At 42.3% G+C, this 16960-nt stretch overlaps 3 protein-coding genes across 6 annotated transcripts; 2 read left to right on the forward strand and 1 right to left on the reverse strand.

Moving 5' to 3' along the window:
- On the forward strand, window positions 1-5218 carry LOC8081219 (probable acyl-activating enzyme 18, peroxisomal). Of its 2 annotated transcripts, XM_002463656.2 has the most exons (14): window positions 3-481; window positions 748-877; window positions 1016-1275; window positions 1376-1577; window positions 1659-1699; window positions 1974-2096; window positions 2248-2321; window positions 2407-2627; window positions 2966-3060; window positions 3595-3811; window positions 3886-4011; window positions 4245-4343; window positions 4438-4647; window positions 4740-5218. In XM_002463656.2, exons 1-14 carry the CDS (start codon window positions 198-200, stop codon window positions 4851-4853), a joined length of 2196 nt encoding a protein of 731 aa, XP_002463701.1. In that variant the 5' UTR covers window positions 3-197; the 3' UTR covers window positions 4854-5218. The 2 variants fall into 2 exon arrangements, with proteins under 2 accessions (XP_021306727.1, XP_002463701.1); XM_021451052.1 differs by lacking the exon at window positions 3886-4011 and having other exon boundaries at window positions 1-481.
- Window positions 7362-10576, forward strand: LOC110437137 (lipid phosphate phosphatase delta). The gene is made up of 8 exons (XM_021465429.1): window positions 7362-7886; window positions 8285-8383; window positions 8500-8574; window positions 8653-8783; window positions 8859-8959; window positions 9042-9170; window positions 9275-9390; window positions 9838-10576. Exons 1-8 carry the CDS (start codon window positions 7686-7688, stop codon window positions 10237-10239), a joined length of 1254 nt encoding a protein of 417 aa, XP_021321104.1. The 5' UTR covers window positions 7362-7685; the 3' UTR covers window positions 10240-10576.
- On the reverse strand, window positions 11450-15850 carry LOC110437138 (serine/threonine-protein phosphatase PP2A-2 catalytic subunit). Of its 3 annotated transcripts, none has more exons than XM_021465444.1 (12): window positions 15651-15850; window positions 15052-15108; window positions 14464-14547; window positions 14293-14364; window positions 14023-14094; window positions 13877-13917; window positions 13233-13299; window positions 12961-13152; window positions 12781-12870; window positions 12595-12702; window positions 11955-12049; window positions 11450-11806 (listed from the first exon to the last, which is right to left on the reverse strand). In XM_021465444.1, exons 1-11 carry the CDS (start codon window positions 15723-15725, stop codon window positions 11984-11986), a joined length of 924 nt encoding a protein of 307 aa, XP_021321119.1. In that variant the 5' UTR covers window positions 15726-15850; the 3' UTR covers window positions 11450-11806; window positions 11955-11983. The 3 variants fall into 3 exon arrangements, with proteins under 3 accessions (XP_021321119.1, XP_021321116.1, XP_021321109.1); XM_021465441.1 differs by having other exon boundaries at window positions 11942-12049; XM_021465434.1 differs by having other exon boundaries at window positions 11450-12049.

Genomic DNA, 16960 nt, shown 5'->3' on the forward strand with positions numbered 1-16960 from the left:
CCAGACCACACCTCCTACCTACTCGATCGAAAAGAACCCCACCTGGCCACCTTCCCCGAGCCCGCGACTGACGGCTCAGCTTCCGCGCGGCACGGTCAAACGGACACCGCAGGCGGCAGGCCGGCCGAAGAGCACAAGCGAGCAAGTCCAAACCGGAAGAGGCGATCGCTAGCCGCGAGTGCGGGGCGGCCATCATCATGGCGGCGAGCGCGAGGGGGAGCGTGTGGGAGATCCAGCCGCGCGACGTGGAGGCGGCGGGGCTCGCCGCAGCCGACGCGGCCGCGTTCGTCGCCGCGCTCCGCTCCGCCGCGGCCGCCGCGGGCTCGGGAGCCACGCGGGACGCCGTGTGGGCGGCGGTTGCGGCGGCGGGGGTGCTGCGGCCGGAGCACCCGCACGCGCTCCACCAGCTCGTCTACTACTCCACCTACGCTGGGTGGGACCGCGACGCCCGGGGCCCGCCGCCGTACTGGTTCCCGTCTCCGTAAGTCGATCGCCGGTCGCGCTCCTAGTGATTTCAGGACGTAGCGGTAGCTTAGCTTGCACCAATATGTTTGCCAAGTTTGCTCAGCTTTGACTATTGTGTGATGTGACTATGACATATTGACATGCATTGCAAATCTCAAGCAGTAGTGCAGTACCACTACCAAGCAGCAGAGAAGCAGCTAGCTAGGCTGTCGATGCTTTTGCTGTATCTAATATCGAGTATGCTGTATGTAATTAGTGGCATAAGTGTTTCCATTCTCGCAGAATTGACTGTAAGCAAACAAACCTGGGGAGATTGATGGAAGCAAATGGACCAAAGCTGTTAGGATCATCATACAAGGACCCTATATCAAGTCTTAGCCACTTTTACAGGTTTTCCGTAGAGAACCAAGAGGTCAGTTACTCTAAATCACTCAACTATGTACAAGTAAAACGCCCAAAAAAAAAACACTTCGGAATTTTTTTTTGTCTTTTTTTTCACAATTTCTCATCATAAAATGTGATCCTACTCTGCTATGTGATTCCTTTTTAGGTCTACTGGTCAATGGTGCTAAAGCAACTAGCAGTCAATTTTAAACAAGAACCAAGGTCAATTCTGAGTACATCAGATAGATCAAAGAAAGGGGGGACATGGCTTCAAGGTGCAGTGCTCAATATAGCTGAATGTTGTCTGCTGCCTTGTCCTTCCCTGAAGAGGACAGATGACAGTACAGCTATCATTTGGAGGGATGAAGGCCTTGATGATTATCCAGTGAACCGTATGTCACTGAAGGAGCTTCGCGGTCAAGTGATGTGTGTTTGTCATTTCCATACAAAGAATTGAAGTATACCCTTTTTTTATGCAAATTATTTTTTCATCTTGCCTTTCTATGTTGCTATGTCTTTTTTTCAGAACTGTTGCACATGCCTTAGATGCCATGTTTGAGAAGGGGGACCGGATTGCAATAGACATGCCTATGACATGCAATGCAGTCATAATATATTTGGCGATCATCCTTGGTGGCTTTGTTGTTGTATCTATAGCGGATAGTTTTGCACCTCAGGAGATTGGTAGTCGTATGGGTGTCTCAAAAGCAAAAGCAATTTTTACCCAGGTGAGAGATTAAGAAAGATTTTCATGGTATATCTGTTTAGTATACTATATGTGGGCTCATTCTGAATTACACAAACTTCAGGATTTCATTGTTAGAGGAGGGAAGAAAGTTCCACTTTACAGGTATGACTGATCAGTTAGTTTGAATTCATGCTCTGGTAAATTAATCTGTTCATTTTTTTAAAATAATGAGAATTTGTTATTTCTTGTACAATTTTGTACCTAACCTGTAATTTTTACAGTTTGCGTTTAAACAAGATCTAGTCCTGTGAAACCATCTACTTACATTAGTTGGACAGCTTTATATATACCTTATGCTTAACTGAACTGAAACACTTAAAGTACATACTAATCATCACCACACATCTGAGCAGTTCATAATAATTCTATTCTTCAGTCGTGTCGTACAAGGGACTTCGTCTAAAGCTGTTGTGATTCCTGCAATTGGAGACTCTATTGGAATTACGCTAAGGAATGGTGATATGTCATGGAAAGATTTTCTTTCTCGTGCTGCTGGAAGGTAGGTGCTCAGTTTTGTCTCTTTGTCACACATGAATAGATGGAAATTTGAGCTTTGGTGATTCTGAAATTCTTCTTTCATAAAATTGATCGCACCTTCATTGCAAAAGAAAGGCAATTTCTTCATATACATATATCTATTGGATTTGCAGGTCATCTTCTTATTCTCCAGTTTATCAATCTGTGGATGCACTAACTAATATACTATTTTCTTCAGGAACAACTGGTATGTCCTAGACTTTCCCTTTTCTGTTTGCCCTATATTTGAAGTTCACATTTGATATTTTCTATTCCATTTTTTTCTTGTGAAGGGGAGCCAAAAGCAATACCGTGGACACAACTTTCTCCCATAAGATGTGCATCTGATACCTGGGCGCATTTGGATGTTCGTCCATGTGAAATAGGTTGCTGGCCAACTAATCTGGGCTGGGTTATGGGACCAATAATCATATACTCATGCTTTCTAAATGGGGCGGCTTTGGCTTTATATCATGGATCTCCACTTGGACGCGATTTCTGCAAGTTTGTACAGGTGTGTTTGGCATAATGTGTACCATCATCTGCTTTTCAGCTGCTAAAAGCATCCACTCTTGCCACTTGCATATATTGTAGCTCTGTAAGTTTGGAGTTTCAGTACGTTATGTTCCATTAGTCACCTTGCACGTAGTATGGACACATCTTACTTCACATTTGTTTGTTGATAGCTCTAGCATACCTCTGCTGAATAACCACCCAACCTCAAACCTTGACACACTATTATAATCTTTAAAGAAAACACTTGACATGCTTGAAACTTATTTTTTTTCTTCAATGTTATATGCTGAAGTTCTTGTATGCTGACCAATGCATTCCTCCAAAAAAATTTTGCAGGATGCTGGTGTGACTGTATTAGGAAGTGTGCCTAGCTTGGTGAAGTCATGGAAAGCTGGGAACTGTGCTGAAGGGCTTGACTGGACCAAAATCAGGTGAGTGGCACTATAAGAACTAGGTGAATTCCCCGCGCGTTGCTGCGGGATTTTCTTAAAAATAAATCATTATACACATAGCATTACTATATGATATTCAGTCTATTATGTATGTATACATATGAATTTGACTTACATGTATTTTATTGTATTAGATCTAGTAAAAAAATGCTAAGCTAATAGAACAAAAACTAATATGTGGTTACATTATAGAGGAATTAATTGATGATGAAACAAATAGTGTATGTACATGACTTGTATATTAATAGATTAAAGATTTAAAGTATTTCACATGATATAGATGATATGGTTATTTTTTGTAATTAATATGGGATGACATGGACTAAATGGGGAATGATGTGGACACTTTGCATGAAGAGATAGAATATTTAGTGGGTCACTTAGTGTGGAATGATGTGGACACCTTGCATGAAGAGAGAATTCATCTAGTGGGGTTTAGCTTTATAAGAGTTATAGATGTATCCATCTTCATCAATACATGGTAGAAGCACAGCTACAGTATTATTCTTGCAGAGTACTAGGCACAACAGGGGAGGCTTCTGATATTGATGACAATCTGTGGCTAACTTCGCGTGCCTCATACAAGCCCATTGTTGAGTGCTGTGGGGGCACAGAGTTGGCATCCTCATACATTCAAGGGAGTCTTTTGCGACCACAGGTCTTTGGAGCTTTTAGTGGTGCATCAATGTCCACTGGGTTTGTCATACTTGATGAACAGGGAACTCCGTATGTAAGTATTGTCCCTTAAAATTTCCATTTTGTTTATTGCATTCAAGGCATAACCAGCTAAGTTTGCTATGATAGCCTGATGATGTACCTTGCACTGGAGAAGTGGGTCTCTTCCCTTTGTATTTTGGTGCTAGTGATCGACTTCTCAATGCTAATCATGACAAGGTTTACTTTGATGGAATGCCCATTTATAAAGGAAGGGTATGGACTTGCATATCTTCTCGTTTGTATATTTGTGTGGATATGTCACTGCTTGGCTATCTAGTAAATGCTATAGTCTGTCATGGATTTTCTTTCATGGAACATATACAATATCTGCATTGTTCATTGTGTATAATTCTTTGCTGGACTAAATTGGAGTACTGAATTCTGTTACAAGGTATAGGTTATAAAACAAAGTGGTGAATAATCTTTGCTTTCCAAATGTGTTATAGCAACTCAGACGACATGGAGATATAATCCAGAGGACAGTAGGTGGGTACTATATTGTACAGGGAAGGGCGGATGACACCATGAACCTTGGAGGAATTAAGGTTGAATGCCCCTCTTTTCAAAGTGTTTAATCTTTCACCATCATCCTTGTGTTAAGGAAACCATAACTTTATCAGTTATCACCTGCATATGCAGACCAGTTCAGTTGAGATAGAGCGGGTATGCAACAGAGCTGACGAGTGTCTGCTAGAAACAGCAGCAGTTAGCATCAAGCCTTCTGGCGGGGGACCAGAACATCTAGCTATCTTAGCAGTGCTAAAAGATAGATCGGCCCAGTATGACGTGAATCTTCTCAAGAGGAAGTTTCAGACAGCCATTCAGAAGAACCTTAACCCTCTCTTCAAGGTATAAGACCTTCCCCGTTCTGCCATTGAGGTCGAATGATCTGATAAACATGTGTACACTAAAATCACTGTAATCGTCAATTGATCTTACAGGTGAGCTATGTCAAAGTCGTTCCTGAGTTCCCAAGAACAGCTTCGAACAAGCTGCTGAGAAGGGTTCTGAGGGATCAACTAGCGCAGGAACTCTCAAATCGGAGCAAGCTATGACCTTTGGGATTGTTCGGCCTTCTTTCAAATAAAGGAGGCATCGTTTACCGCGTGTCCATTGTTGATGTGTTGTGTTGTATTATACTATTGTCAATGCATGTCAAGATGATACTACAAAATTTTCCCCTCTTTTGTAAAACTTCAAGCCTTATACGTTTGTTGCCCTTTTGAAAAGGGAACCATATTCCAGAGAACGTTTGTAAAGGGCAATACATTTTATCTGATCATTTGAAAGACTAAAATTCAAAGAACCCAGATGTTGCACTGGGGTTGTGTGTGTGTCAAATGATAGTGTTGACGAATAAACCGGGTGCGTGCATGATTGTGTTACATGCTATGTACCAATCGGTGGCAATTGCATCAAATCATTTATTGCAACTTTTTTCATGTGAGGCAAGTAAAAGTGAGTGGTTCGTTGTATCTTACTGTTTGAACATCTATCACTAGCTAGCCTCGTTTGTGACTTGTGAGATGCTAAGAATTTGTCTGAATGGAATTATTGTGTTTGAATGAAGGTACGCGAGCAATTTCTTCTCTAGTCCTCTAGTCCTGTAACGTACTCCAACGTACCCAAAAAAAATGACATTTGCATCATAAATTCATAACGCCCAATCTTTCATGCAATAAAGTATTAGTAGCACGTATTCTACCAAAAAAAATGCGCATTGCATCCACGTACGTCGTCATAAATCCATAACATCCAATCCTAACGTATACATGATTTCCTGCAAATTTCAGTTCTCTATATAGGAGACAAAGAACGGAAAAGAGTCAAGTAATAAAAAAAGAATATGTCATTAATAATTTGTGTAAGTGTCTGCATGCCCAATTATTCTCGTGACTCAAGTCAAGCAAACTTTAACACGCAAATTGGCCAAGCAAGTCACGCCGTCACGTTTGGAAAAACAAGTCTGTGCTCTCAAATAATAACAATTTCGCCGGAGATTGATCTGAAGAAGGCCGTGAGCTCACATAGCACACAGGACAGCAGGCCTATCCTGACTTTTATGCACGCCATGCCTGGAACAATTTGTACTAGCAGGCGGCCAAATTGACTGGTGCGAAGCTCAGTTGACAGGAAGAGCAGGACGAGCCAGAAATTCTTCCGCACGGCATGGCGGAGACGAAGGAGTCAAGATTATTCAAGATGATGCACACTGTTTTTTTTTTCATGTTTTTTTCTTGTATACATATTTATGTACATAACAGACAAGAAAACCACGCTTACATACTGAAAACGGATGAATCTATGGACTATGATGATGTGTACCGACCGAATTGTCTGGTTTGGCAAATTGTTCTGCTAGTATTTAGCAGTAACAAAGTCGAGAGTTCAAAGTATGACGAGTCCATTTGGCTGAATCGATCCATAGAATCTGTTCAACGTACGCAATCCAATTCCAATGTGCTTACTGAGTGCTGACACTCCGATTGACAGCTAATAAAGCTATCTTATTGCATCATGCACCCACACTACAACTGCAAGCAATATGGTGAGGAAACAAAGAACATAGAATGTCCCGAGGCACTCGCACAACTCTCTCATGGATACGGAGTATATAGCGGTACGTTCGTATCATACCTGCATCCGTCCGTCCTCGTTTTCTTTACTGCATACAGAGAGGAACAGTAGTCAACTTGTGCTGGGAAGTTTCTTGGATGGCACTTGGGCACTTGGCATGCTGACCTGCCTTGTTTGGTCCTTCAAACGTCACTACACTAAGGCTTTGTTCGGTTATCTAGAAATACTTCCCAATCACGCAGTTCCTTTAATAATTTACATAGCATGGGAACGATTTCTGGCCATTCGACGCGGGGAACGGGCTAACCGAATTGTTAGTTTATTTGTATATAAGATTTCATACTGGTGTCAAACTGCCCCAAATGAACGAGTCCTAAAGATGAAAAAGGGAGAAGGACTTACCTCTCAATCAAGCATCTAAATTGTACAAAGATGTGATTGAATTATGTCTGTTTTACGTAACTGGGACCATAGATGACAAAGTTAAATCCAACCTATTTAGGTGAATTAGATAAAAAAACAAAGCTCTTACATTTTTTTATGGATAAATTTCGAAACCCAGAATACCTTACATTTGTAGATGGGTATACATTTTTTTCCTGAAAAAACATACCTCTTTCTTTTTTTTTCTCAAAAAAAAAAAGAAAAAAGACAATATTATAGGTTATATAGATGCAAGTTTTAAAGTGCAAAAAAATCACATGGAACAGTTTAATTCTTGCCAATTTCTTGAAACGGAGATCTCGCACTCGAGTGCTGAACGAAACAGCTGCGTGTGTGTTTTCAAACAACGAGCGTGTGAACACTAGTCTAGTCTCGATTATCTAGTAGATTAATTAATAAACGAAACAAATTTTTATTATAAATAATAAAAGCTATTTAAACGGAACAATTAGAACTTTCCAAAGTCAGCGTCAAATCCCCAGTTAAACCAAAGCGAAACTACCACGAAACAAAAAAAAGAGGAAAAGAAAGAAAGTCCACCGAGACCGAGACCGTGAGCCGCGGGTCCAGAGCGGGGGGCGGCCGGCAACAACGAACGAAACGGGCCAACGCCACCACCACCTCGTCCTCGGCACCTCCTCCCCCTGTCGCCGTCCCGTCCACCGGTCCAGCCGTCCAGGTCCAGCTTCCCCCGCGATCCAGACGACCCCGTCCGCCTCGGCCTGCGCCTCCCCGCTACAAGAGTCCGCCCGCCGCCAGCGCTGCGGTCCCAGCGAGCCTCCTCCACTCTCTGCGGCGCGGAGATCCTGTCCCTGTCCTTGTGCCCCGGACCGAGAGGAGCCAGGCCGCGGCGTTTGGAATTTGACATGGAGGCTGCGGCGGTCGTGGGTTTGGGTACTGGCGCGGGCGCGGGCCTGACCAGGTGGCAGGCGGCGGCGCTGGCAGCGGTGGCCGGGTGGGTGTGTGCGGCCTCCTTCTTCGACCTCACGCGCCGGACGCGCGCGCTCGTCCAGCCGTGGGTCACGCGCCGGGTGCACGCCGAGACGGCGGCCATCCTCAGGTTACAGGTCCGTCCGTCCCCTCCGCGTCAATCTCTCCTCTCTCATCTCCTTCTCTATGGTCACGTAATTTCTACTCATTTCTAAATTCTAGTTTCTCCGACGAACAAATTAACTGCATTACGATGCTTCTCTTTAGGAATTGTTGAATCTGTATGTGCTGTAATAAACGCACGATTGATGCTATCTTTTTTGCTTGGCTGTCGCGTCCTATATGTCTACTATAGGATCTGCAACTTTGTAGCAAGGGCCGGTAGAATTATCTCATCGATTAATTTAAGACGAACTTGGCTTCAGTTCATTCTCTTACATCTAACTTGAATGGATTGGCAATTTTTTTGGTATCCTAGTTTTGTTTCTGTAGATTTCCGTATCTTCGGTGTTTCTCAATTGTTGAATCATTGCAGAGGTTGTTGGAGCACAAGTTGTTGGACAATTTCTTCTCTGTGCTGTCATGCGTTGTCTCCGTGCCCTTCTACACGGGATTCCTCCCTCTTCTCTTCTGGGTATGTCTTCTGTCTTGTGGCCCACTGATTTGATTGCCTTGCTTTCTTCATTTTTCTGTAATAATTCTGTTTCATTCTGAATTCTTATTTTTTAAAAAAAAAACAATATCTTGTAGAGTGGACACGGCAGACTGGCTAGGCAGATGACCCTCCTCATGGCTTTCTGCGATTACCTCGGCAACTCTCTCAAGGTTTGTCATCTGTTCATAATACAATTGAAGGGATAGGCTTTAATTTAATCGCTGACAATCTTGATGTTCCTGATGCAGGATATGGTGTCAGCCCCTCGGCCATGCTCTCCTCCTGTTAGAAGAGTGACAGCTACAGAAGATGAGAAGGAAAATGCCATGGAATATGGCCTGCCATCATCGCATGCTCTCAACACTGTTTGTTTGATGGGGTATGTTCCTGCTCTTGTTTCGATAGGGGAATCTTGAAAGGAATTGTTGGCTAATGCTGCTTCTGATCAATGCAGATATCTATTACATTATGTCCTCACATATGGAGAACATGGCAGTGTTATAGTTGCTGCGGGTTTATCTCTAGCTTTCTTACTTGTTATGCTAGTTGGCATTGGTGAGTTAGAGTTCTTAAGGCAACTGTTTTTTTCTCGAGTTACTGAAATATACTGACGATTTGGTTTATGTCAAATTGGCAGCGAGGATATATTTGGGTATGCACAGCTTGACCGATGTTGTTGCTGGAATTGGTTTTGGAATTGTCATCCTTGCATTCTGGTTGGCTGTCGATGACCATGTTGATGCCTTCATTGTCTCTGGGAAAAATGGTACATCCATACACCTCAGCACTTGCGTGCTGCAAATTTTGGAGGCACGTAAGGTGTGGCATTGAAAGTTGAAAAGTATCCTAACAACTTCCCTGCTTTTGCAGTTGCAACCTTCTGGGCAGGCCTTTCTCTATTGATGTGCTTTGCGTATCCAAAGCCAGAATTCCCTACTCCTAGCTTTGATTACCACACAGCATTCAATGGAGTCGCTTTCGGAATTGTAAGATTTCTGTTTCTGATTAGCATTGCTTAGTCTAAACTTGCTCACGCCATACTTGATTATGGTCAAACTGAAAATATTGATGCATACATTGTTTTGTGCTAACCTTGGACTAGAAAATCAAGCTAGTTTAAGATTAAAAAATGGCATAGCATGACATGGATTCTGCTTGGTTCTCTCTTTGCTTAACCATCTGATTATAATATCTCTAGTTTCTAATCCATGTTAGATGATGTAATGGATAAAGTTGGTCATTGACTAAACATACTGCCCCCAAATAAATTCTTTGTTATTACAAAATTAGTTAGTTCTGTACTGATGATTTGCTAGTGAATCACTTTCTTGGTATTTTATGTTTACAATTCAAAAAACAAACTGTTCGCTGTTCTGAATCATATGGTCTGCCCGAGATTTTTCTGACATTTCTTTCCAACAAACATGATTCAGGTGTACGGCATCCAACAAACCTACTTCCACTTTCACACCCCTGACGCCCCCCTCATCTTTAGCGCTCAGCTGCCCCTTCCCACATTCGCCGGGCGCATCCTCATCGGGATCCCAACCATCCTGATCGTGAAATTCTGCAGCAAAGCGCTCTCCAAGTGGCTGCTGCCCGTGATGTGCAGCACCCTGGGCATCCCCATTGTGTCATCTTGCTACGTCCCTGCCCTGAAAGTCGACAGCAGCGGCAAGAACAAGCAGGCCGCCGGGTACCTCCAGCGGCTGTTCTCTCACTTTCCCCAGAAGGCCTACGACGTGGACACGGGCATCAGGTTCGTCCAGTACGCCGGCCTCGCATGGTCCGTGGTTGACTTGGTGCCGGCCATATTCAGCCATTTGAATCTGTAGCCAGCAGCTACTCAAAATTTCATCAAAAAAAATGGAGCTCCTAATGCGGCGTTCCTACTCGTAAGACATGGATCATCTTATGAGGCTGTAAATCCAATGATCTGGCCTTTCTTTTTTTTGTATTGTATGTATATGGTCGCCTAGCTGTCTTCACCAGGGGCGTTGTTTCCGTAGAGGTGTCCAGTAAGTACTAGCAATTAGTAGCATTGATTTGTGGCTATGAGACTATCATTATTGTTCGGTTCCATGACAGAAGTGGACACTACGACGCCACGCCTAACTTGCAGTGGACTGAATTTTCTGATTCTTGACATTAAAGAAATGACTTTTCTTGCCCTGTGTCCTACTACTACTAATGTTGGGTAGACAATGGATGCGGACGCGCCTGTGCAGAATACGTTATCATAATGGTATTCGGCATGAGAAAATGATTGAAGAGAATGTAAGCATCGCTAACGTGCGACGTGCCAAGGCGGATGAAGTGACGATGCATTTGTGACCATGGCTTTTTACGCTGAAGCTGGGGATTCTGTATGCGACTGGAACCAGTAATCCTGAAGAGCCCGGCTCCGGCCGGCAACGCGGTGTGCGCCTGCGCCAGCATTAGCTGGTGGCGAGAGCGACACGGGAGAATAGCGAGCGCCTAACGAACCCAGGCCTGTTGTCACGTGCAGCTGTTGCCCGCTTGCCCCAAACGACATGGCACCTGGCACGTTCTGTGGGCAGAGAGGCAGACGGCACCAGCCACGGCCTCACAGAAGCTGGGATCCTGCCTTTTTTGCAAAAAGACAATAAATACTGGTAGAAACTAAAGGTTGTATCGACGTCGACGCCAGCCTCAGGTGGGCAACAAGGCGTCCAGGCGGCATAAACACCAAAGAAGCAGACACGATTTTTGTGGAGCCAAAGCTGTCAAAATATTAAAGTAGAAACTTCCAGGTCAAAGAGAAGCGCAGGAGTGCAGCACCACGTAACGTTAGTGTCAAACGCTACGTATACTTTTCGATGAGCAAGCACATCAGAACCGTGTTGCATGTTTGATACTTTGGTAATCAGTGAGCGAGCTGATCGGCCCAAGGACTCTAGACATAGGCCAGAATTTCAAACAGGAAACAAAAACTGCGGTGTGGTAGAGATCACATTCGTATAGACCAATCGTACCAGAGTACTAGGTATCATGTCCCTCGCCTCATCTTTGTTCAAAGCAGAATGAAATGTGAAAACCAGGGCTCAATTCAAATGCTGGTGGCAAAGAATGCTACAGGTTGACTAGTTGCGCTTAAAAAGTAATTCTATACGGCAAATCAAGGTAGTCAGAAAAAACTAATGGCCCAACATAGAACCATACAAAGTGTTCACCTCTACAAGAATCACAAAAAAGGAAAAAAGAAGAAAGAGAAGAAAATCAGGTGAGGAAGAAAGGGGAACAAAATGAATACAACGGGAAAAGTTTCCTCCCATAATACAGATTGCTGCTTGATGCTTGAAACCCCACCACTGCAGCCCCCACCAAGCCAAAAGCATCAACCAGTTAGAGATAAGTGAGAACACAATCCAGTCCTTCCAGCTGTAGTAGGTATACACTTGAATCATGATGCGGCAAAGCAGCCCGCGACAGCCAAAGCGCCATGGGCAAAAATAATAAGAATAGCACACGGAGGGATTCCAGCAAAAAAAATTATCTGCAACCAGGAAACTGCACCTATCTATCAAACCTTTGCTGCAGATCCACATCACTTTTGCATCACAGGAAATAGTCAGGTGTCCTACGAGTTACATCTGGCTCTCCCCTTCTTGGGGCTGGCTCAAACTGCAGAATCACACATCAGAACCCATAAGATGTCACCACAGTAACCATGAAGCAAGATAGCAGGGAAAGAAACAAAAATACGAAATCAATGTGCACACTGTTCCAAGAGCTCTCAACAACCATGACAGACAATATCAGAGGGCAAATCTCAAGCAGAACATGAAAAGATGACAACAATTTTAAGGTGTAAAAACAGTAAATCCAGAATTTTGGCTAGAATTCATAACAAAATACTGAAACCAAAGCTTGTATGTACTTTATTTGTACTAAGCAAGTAGAAAGTACCAGTCGAAATAAAGCATCATTTATATGTGAAAAAATTTAGAGTTTGAACTTGATTTGTTGATTATGTTTTCAGGCATCCTCTGAACTATCTTTTCAATGCCATTCAATCTCATCAATTCAATTATTTTGTTACGCTTGAAGTGAGCGTAACATTTTTTCTTTTAGACAATTGCTCATATAGTTGGATAAAAAGATCACTGAGTCATAAATTATCACAAAGCCTGCTCACATAAACAAGCTGATGTAGCCAAGAATGTTACCTGGATGAAAGTATGCTCCCTGCAATCATCCACTTCTAGGATTGATGCCATGTTCCCACAGCGGTAGCAATAATTAGGTGCACTAAATATAGTCACAACTTTTTGCTCCTGTTTAATGAATAAAGGCATTTATTAAATAGGGCATGGGGACTCAAAAAGCTGCATGCTTCCAGAAGAAACACTTACATGAGCCCAATTGAATCCCTCCATAACCAATTGGTGAGCTCTAGCAATTAGCCTTAGGCTATTGGTATGGTTGAACTGCTCTGATATATCCTGGAACAAAAATATTTGGTGGTGTCAATACAAACGGTGATACATGGTACACACCACTAAATTTTGTGATGGGAAAAATAGCTAATGTACCTGTCCGAAGGTATACCCAGCACCACGTGGAGAAATACCCCAACCACATCGATCATCTGGATCAGACCACAGAAGATCACACATTGGACCTTCATGAGGAACTTCCTGGACGCGATCGAAGTTGCGGATGTTGTCGAGGGTCTCAATGGATGGCGATAATCCACCATGCAAGCAAAATATTTCTGACTCGACCTATTATGAAAACAAACAAACTGAATGGAACATTCTCTAGATACACATGCAAATCATCCTAAATAAGAGATAATACTCACCAATGCAGTCAAGGGGAAGTAATCAAATAGATCTGTAAAGGTTTTCCAGACATTTGCGTTTCCATACCTACAAAATGACCACAGGGCATATCTTGTAAACTTATACATTTCACAAAAAGAGGGTGGTATGGTCAATTTTGTTTGGACGGGACAAGCATAGAACAATAAGTTTCATAAACGATCACACAAAATAGACCATGGCAGTACGAATCATGAAATAGCTTTAGAGGTAACTGGAAAAATAGATTTTTGCTTAAAAAGTTCTTACAATTCATTGATATTTTGGATCATCATGACAATATAGCAAACCCAACAAATGAAGCATCTCACAGCATTTGTCACAAGATAAAACTTTGAATAACCTCATACATCTTAAGACAGACATAAGTTGCAGGCATGCAACGCAGGATATGGATGTCTATGTCTTTAAATACTAGCTGGGCCCAGCAGAAATATTATCCTTAGGTGAGTTCTAACCAACAGTTTTCCAGAATGCACTAGTTTTCAAGGACAGAAATAGTGATTTGGCAGTGAAACAATTATTAAGATCTTTACTGGTACTCCCAAAATCATGCTTATTGATGTCAGAAAAAAATATAAAAAAAACACACAGTATGTACAGTAGCCTAAGAAAAGACACTCACTTCCTTAAGCATTCATCATAGAATCCATAAACTTGAGTAATCTGCAAATAATTTCACTAAAAACTTTAGTTTGTACAGCTGATAACAGAGAATGGAGTGATGCAGCAAGAAAACATGAACAATTTGTGAAACAAGAAATTGTATACCTGTCGGCTTTCATGGTTTCCTCTGAGAATGGTGATCCTCTGAGGATATCGAACTTTTAAAGCCACCAAAAGCTGTTTGTTTGCAGTGGATAAAATTAGTGCCAAGAATTAATAAAGTTCTGCAATTTAGAGATTTGAAGTAGGAACAACAAAAGGCAGATATGATCAGATTTTCAATAGAGGGTCTGCACACCTATACTGCTCATGACCACTATGGTTAGATGAATATGCGGATGGTGCTAACATAAAGCCATGTGAGTTTACACTTACTGTGACAGTTTCGACAGAGTAGTAACCACGGTCAACATAATCTCCCATAAACAGGTAGTTCGTATCTGGACACTGGCAAACAAGTGAAAGTTTCAAGATATTGAAATTTTAACATGTTCTTTATCAAATCAGAAAGTGACAGAAGCAAATGAACAGAAAATAGTGAGGTACCTTTCCACCAATTCGGAAGAGTTCAGCAAGATCGTGAAATTGTCCATGAATATCACCGCATATAGTAACAGGACTCTTTACAGGCTGTGATGACAAAACCAATCGTCCAAAGTCAAATAACATGACCAAATAAGAGTTGCATCTGTGAATCCAGCATCTAAACAGCATAGATTATCCGAAAGCATCCACCTTATCTTCTGGTATTTAAATGTTGGTTAAAGCTGTGCTGTTCAGAAGGTTCATAAGGTGTTTCTTGCCCACCACCATGACATTTTTTTTATAAAAAGCTTTAAAAGGTGGGTTCAGGAATCTTTTGTCGGATCTTGACGATGATGTGTGGAAATGAAGACGCAGTATAAGGTATCATAAATTTACGCATTTAGTTAGCAAAACACAAATTTAACTTGTGCAAGGTGGCGTAGAGTGTGAACTGGGAACTTAAACCATTTCTTTATTGCTAATTGGGTCGGGGTCAAAACTTAAGCTAGACATAAAGAAAGGTTAAGCTGCCCGGAACAAGATAATATCCACATTGGTCATAAAATGGAATTGCTGATAACTTAAATCAAAGCAATCAAAACAGCGAACCTGAACATTGCTTTCCTCCATCAGAATCTCCTTTGCCTTCTCACACAGAGCTCTGACCTGTACCATAAATTGCACTGGATCAGAACCTCCCTTCCCAGCAGAGCAAATCAATTGTGGATATTAATTCTACAGATCCATTAATCACAGGTTGGGATTTTTATACATCTTGGAACAGTTCTAGGCCCCCTAGCATTATCCTTTTAGCATAAAATCGGAGGAGAAAAGGTTATGTGGCTACCAAAGACCATGGTGAAATGAGAAGACATAATTGTTTTCAGTTGAAGCAGAGAAATTAATTCAACGTCGGAAACGGCAGAAGGGGCCTAAAAAATCTCTCTTTTTTAAAGTTTCTTCAGCCTCAAAAAAAAAAGGCAGCGTCCCGCTCAGCTCACAACCACATCCCCAGCTCGCAAACGCCCAGGCCCAGCACCCGCCCGAGCAAACCAAACGCTCCCGCCAGCCATTTCCGCGCCAACCAGCATCGGAACGCGTCCGGAGACCCGATCTCCCCCGGGACCCGTCCCCCCGGCCCCGCAATTCCGCCAGATCTGATGAAAAGGCACCTCGGACGGAAAAGAGGGCGACGGAGAAGGCGTTACCTCGGGCTCAGCGAGCGGCTTGCACTGCATGAGCCGCTCGATCTGGTCGTCGAGGCCGCCATGGGGACTGCTCATCTTGCCGCGGATGGAACCCTAGATCTGGGCGGGCGCGCGCGCTCGTGAGAGGGGGGGCAGGCGGAGGAGGGAGAAGAGAACGAGAGGTGGGGAGGAGGGAGGGGGGCAAAAGGTCTCGAAAGTTGCAAGGGACGGTGGTTATATAATTGCGAGTTTGGAGGCTAGCTCTGAGGAGAGAGGGACGGAGCAAGCGGACGGTCGGACGGAATGCTCGCCGTCCTACCGAACTGGTCGTAGTTGGAAGAAGAAAAATGGCCGATCACTGGATACGAAAACGGATTGTGGATGCATCAATATCATATTTTTATATTTCTGGTCGAATTTAAATTCAAGTACGGATAATGTCAATGATATCAGATAAGATAGAATTAGATGTCGACGTCATGAATTTACGATTTAAATATTTGGATATATATACAGTATCGGACGTTGAATATTCGAACTCAAATATGGACAGATCTAAATCTCTCTAAACGAATTCGGTCTCGAAGACGATCGAAAAATATCCATAACGTTTTCATCCCTACCAATCACACGTCTTCAGCTTGATAAGAAAAAAACTAATCAATTCTCAAAACACGTCAGTTTTGTAAAAAAAAAAACTAATGTTTGTTTTTTTTAGTCTGATTAATTTAGCTATAAGATTCGAAAAGGTTATTGCGAACTATGAGACATGAAACAGCTAGAGTGAGTTATATGCTATGAAAAGATTATATGTTCTTTGGTTTAAAAGACTATGAAATTGTATCTCTCTTTTTATTTAAATTAAAACAACCGGTAAATGTCTATATGCTTTCACTCATTTAGAAAAGTGGAAAAGTTAAAAGGTAAAAGAAGGTTTGAAGGTGTTCTGAAAATTATACTATGTAAAAATGACTACTTTTAAAATACAGCTTCTAGTTTTCTCTTTGGTTTTGTGTCATATTGTTTAGCAGTATAGGCCTTGTTTAGATACACCCAAAAACCCAAAACTTTACAAGATTTCCTGTCACATCGAATCTTGCGGCACATGCATAAAGTATTAAATATAGATAAAAAGAATAATTAATTGCACAGTTTATCTGTAAAATCACGAGACGAATCTTTTAAGCCTAGTTACTCCATAATTAGACAATGTTTGTCAAATAAAAACGAAAATGCTACAGTGTCAAACCCAAAAACTGTTTGCATCTAAACAAGGCCATAGTCAATTTTATACAAGTTAGACCAAAAACAACACTGTTAAGGAAGCAACC

Source organism: Sorghum bicolor, chromosome 1 (genome assembly GCF_000003195.3).
Source record: "Sorghum bicolor cultivar BTx623 chromosome 1, Sorghum_bicolor_NCBIv3, whole genome shotgun sequence".
NCBI classification, from domain to species: Eukaryota; Viridiplantae; Streptophyta; class Magnoliopsida; order Poales; family Poaceae; genus Sorghum; species Sorghum bicolor.